Source organism: Nematolebias whitei, unplaced genomic scaffold (genome assembly GCF_014905685.2).
Source record: "Nematolebias whitei isolate Nwh7 unplaced genomic scaffold, NemWhi1 Nwh_scaf_6650, whole genome shotgun sequence".
NCBI classification, from domain to species: domain Eukaryota; kingdom Metazoa; phylum Chordata; class Actinopteri; order Cyprinodontiformes; family Rivulidae; genus Nematolebias; species Nematolebias whitei.
The window spans coordinates 1-3,427 of NW_023625195.1; the positions used below are offsets into that span (position 1 = coordinate 1).

Consider the following 3,427-nt stretch of genomic DNA (forward strand, 5'->3'; position numbering starts at 1 on the left):
CAAACAGAATCTTCCAGAACCAGCTGCTGGTACCTTTGTCAGTGTGGGCCCGAGTCAAGTCCTGATGGACAGTGTCCTGCTAGATGTGGACTGTGGACTTCAGAGAACCCAGTGGACCAGCACCAGCAGAGGACATGGACCCAAACCATCGTGGACTGTGGAAACTTCTCTCTGGACTTTGTGGATTCTGGACCTCTCCACTCGTCCTCCAGACTCTGGGACCTGATTTATAAATCTTTCATGTGACAAGAGGACGTTGGACCTCTGAGAGACGGTACTGTTAGCTTCTGATGATGTCTCTGGTTCAGGAGTGTCTGGACTTGAGGACCGAGACAGTTCCTGTCCAGGAGTTCATCAGCTGATCATGGGACAGCAGGAGTGTCAAGTTCTCTTTTAGTTCTTCATTCTCTGTCAGTTATAATCTTCTTAAATAAATAAAGTCTGGAGTGTGATGAGATGTTTGAGTTTCCTTCATGACTGACTGAAAAGACTGAACGTTGTCACGGTGCTCTGACGTTTGTAGCAGCAGCTGCAGTCCTCGGTCTGTTTGTAGCTGAGAGTGATCCACGTGATGTATTTGAGCTGTAACATCAATTAGAAGTTGGAGCAACGTCTCAGAGCTCCATCAGCTGTCAACCATCAGAGCAGGTCTGTGGTGGAGACAGGTGTCCTCCCCTGAACTCACCCCTGCAGCTTAACCTTCAAGACTAACTCTGACTTTCTGTTACAAACAGGATGTGATGATGTCATCGTTCCTAATAAAGTCAGCGCTTCCTCCACGTGGTCCTCTTCTTGGTTAAATCCAGACTTTTGTGTTCCAGTCCCCCCGACGGTGAAACTTCACTCCACGGAGCCGTCTTCTTCTCATCAGCCCTCCGTGCTGGTCTGCAGAGTCTTTGACTTCTACCCTAAGACCATCAGAGTGAGCTGGCTCAGAGACGGACAGGAAGTCTCCTCTGATGTCACCACCACTGACGAGATGCAGGATGGAGACTGGTACTACCAGGTCCAGTCTGACCTGGAGTACACGCCCAGGTGAGGACAGGTCCTGGTTCAGGTCCAAAAGGGTCAGGTCTGACTCGGGACTCTGTAATCTGTGAGATTCTGACTGATGGTGGTTTGTGTTGGAATCTAAACCAGTTTTAGACCTGGACCCAGTTCACCTGAGGTTCTGGTTCAGTTTACAGTAACTCAGTGGTGCTGGTTTGTGTTCCTGCAGGTCTGGAGAGAAGATCTCATGTATGGTGGAACACGTGAGCCTGAGTGAACCTCTGATCAAAGACTGGGGTAAATCTGTCTCACTCTCACCTGTCTGTCTGTCCTCTCCCCTGCCTTTTTCTACCCCTGTCTGTCTCTTACCTGTCTGACTCTCACCTGTCTGTCTGTCTGTCCTCTCACCTTTCTGTCTCTTACCTGTCTGTCTCTTACCTGTCTGACTCTCACCTGTCTGTCCTCTCACCTGTCTGTCTCTTACCTGTCTGACTCTCACCTGTCTGTCCTCAGACACGTCCATGTTTGAGCCAGAGAGAAAAAAGATCGCCATCGGAGCCTCAGGTCTGATCCTGGGTCTGGTTTTGTCTCTGGCTGGACTCATCTACTACAAGAGGAAAGCTCGAGGTCAGACCCAAACCCAAACCCTGAAGCCAGTTAGAACTCATCCTAAACTGGTTTAGACCAGCATGAACCAGATCTAGACCAGTCTAGATTCAGTTTAGCGTTGATGTCATTGGCTCAGGCACAACGTTCATAGACAAGCAGGTCGGTGCAGAAGTTTCACCTCTGGTGTCGTTCAGTTTTCTTCCAGAGCTGCCAGACTTTAGTTTTGGTCCTGGAAGGTTTGACGACCGCAGGATATTCAGTGCGTGGACGAAATATTCATGAACTTGGTAAAACTGAAGTAGTTCCAGGTGTGAAACAGTTTTCAGTTGCTGAACAGGACCTGGAAGTCTCTGGAGAACCCTTTAAAGACCTGATTATTGACAGGATGATTCCAGCTCTTTGAGAAGCAGCTGCTGGAGATAAAGTCCTGGTTTCAGTCTGTTTTATCTTTGGAGGTTTTATGGATCTAAAGAAAGAAATCAGAACAGATTGTCTCCATGACGAGAAGATCAGATTTGAATTGTGTCTGATCTGTTCCACAGGAAAAACTGGATCACTGCAGGGAAACTAACTGAGAGTCAGAAGTTTAACAGGACTTGAGTTTCAGAAGCGACATTAGTCTCAAACTGCCTCGATGTGGACCAGTCTGGACCAGTCTGGACCAGTCTGGACCAGGTTCTGCTCTTGAAAACCAACCAGCTGTTATTTTGGACACGTCACAATATTTGTCCAGTGTGTCCTCGTCTCTTGAAATTAGAAAAAGTACTGACTTACTAAATGTTGATGTTTGAGACCAGTTTGAACCAGTTCCAGCTAGTTTGAACCAGTTTGAACCAGTTCAGTTTGAATATGTTCAAACCAATTGCACCCAGTTCAGACCTAAACCAGTTCAACCCAGTTTAAAACAGTTCAATCAGAATAAGCTTCATTATCATTGTACCGAAATGCATGATTATGTTCATACAGTTGTCTGAAAGATGGGCTTCAGACCAGTTTAATCAATTCAAACCAGTTAACCACATCAGACCAGTTTTTACTAGCTTGACCAGTTCATACCAGTTTTATTGATTCAGACAAGTTTGAACCAGTTTAAACCAGTTCAGACCAGTTTCCGTAACCAGTTCAGACCAGTTTTAATGAGTTCAGACCAGTTTGAACCAGTTTAAGCAATTTCAGACCAGTATCAGTTACTTTTTTTATTTTTGCATTTACTGACTGGTTCTTTTTGTTTTCCAGGACGTATTCTTGTTCCCACAAACTGAAACGGATCCAGGAGGTTCTGGTCTTGGTTCTGGTGTAACACAATGCTTCCTGTTTCCTGAGGACCAGTTCTGGACTGGACTGCTCTGAATCTGAACCAGCACTCTGACTCTCAGCAGGTCTGAACCTGATCCAGAACCCTCAGAGACTGACTCCCTGTGGTGTTGGGGGTTTGATGACTCCTGAGAAGTTCTGGATCAGGTTCAGATGTGGACTCTGGTGGACCTGCTGCTTCTCTGTATGAACTGAATCACTTCCTGTGTGAATCAGTCACTTCCTGTCTTCTCTGCTGTTTGATCTCCTGTAATCAGTTTTATGAATCATCTGAGCTTCACTCTCTCATCTTTTTATTAATGGAAGTTTTTCAACCTGAATAAACTCAGAGAACTGTTGTGTTTGTTGATGGATCCTCAGGGGGACTGTCGTTGCTCACACCTGCTCTCACCTGTTCACACCTGCTCACACCTGCTCACACCTGCTCACACCTGCTCTCACCTGCTCTCACTTGCTCACACCTGCTTTCACCTGCTCACACCTGCTCTCACCTGCTCACACCTGCTCTCACCTG

General features: G+C 46.6%; 1 protein-coding gene across 1 annotated transcript; it reads left to right on the forward strand.

The window, feature by feature from the left end:
• Positions 1–821: 821 nt before the first annotated feature.
• Positions 822–2,861, forward strand: LOC119429746 (H-2 class II histocompatibility antigen, E-S beta chain-like; the record flags this gene model as incomplete). Its single annotated transcript, XM_037697313.1, has 4 exons — positions 822–1,035; positions 1,220–1,287; positions 1,504–1,617; positions 2,836–2,861. Coding segments are annotated over 4 exons (422 nt in total), but the record flags the coding sequence as incomplete, so codon positions are not given.
• Positions 2,862–3,427: the final 566 nt, after the last annotated feature.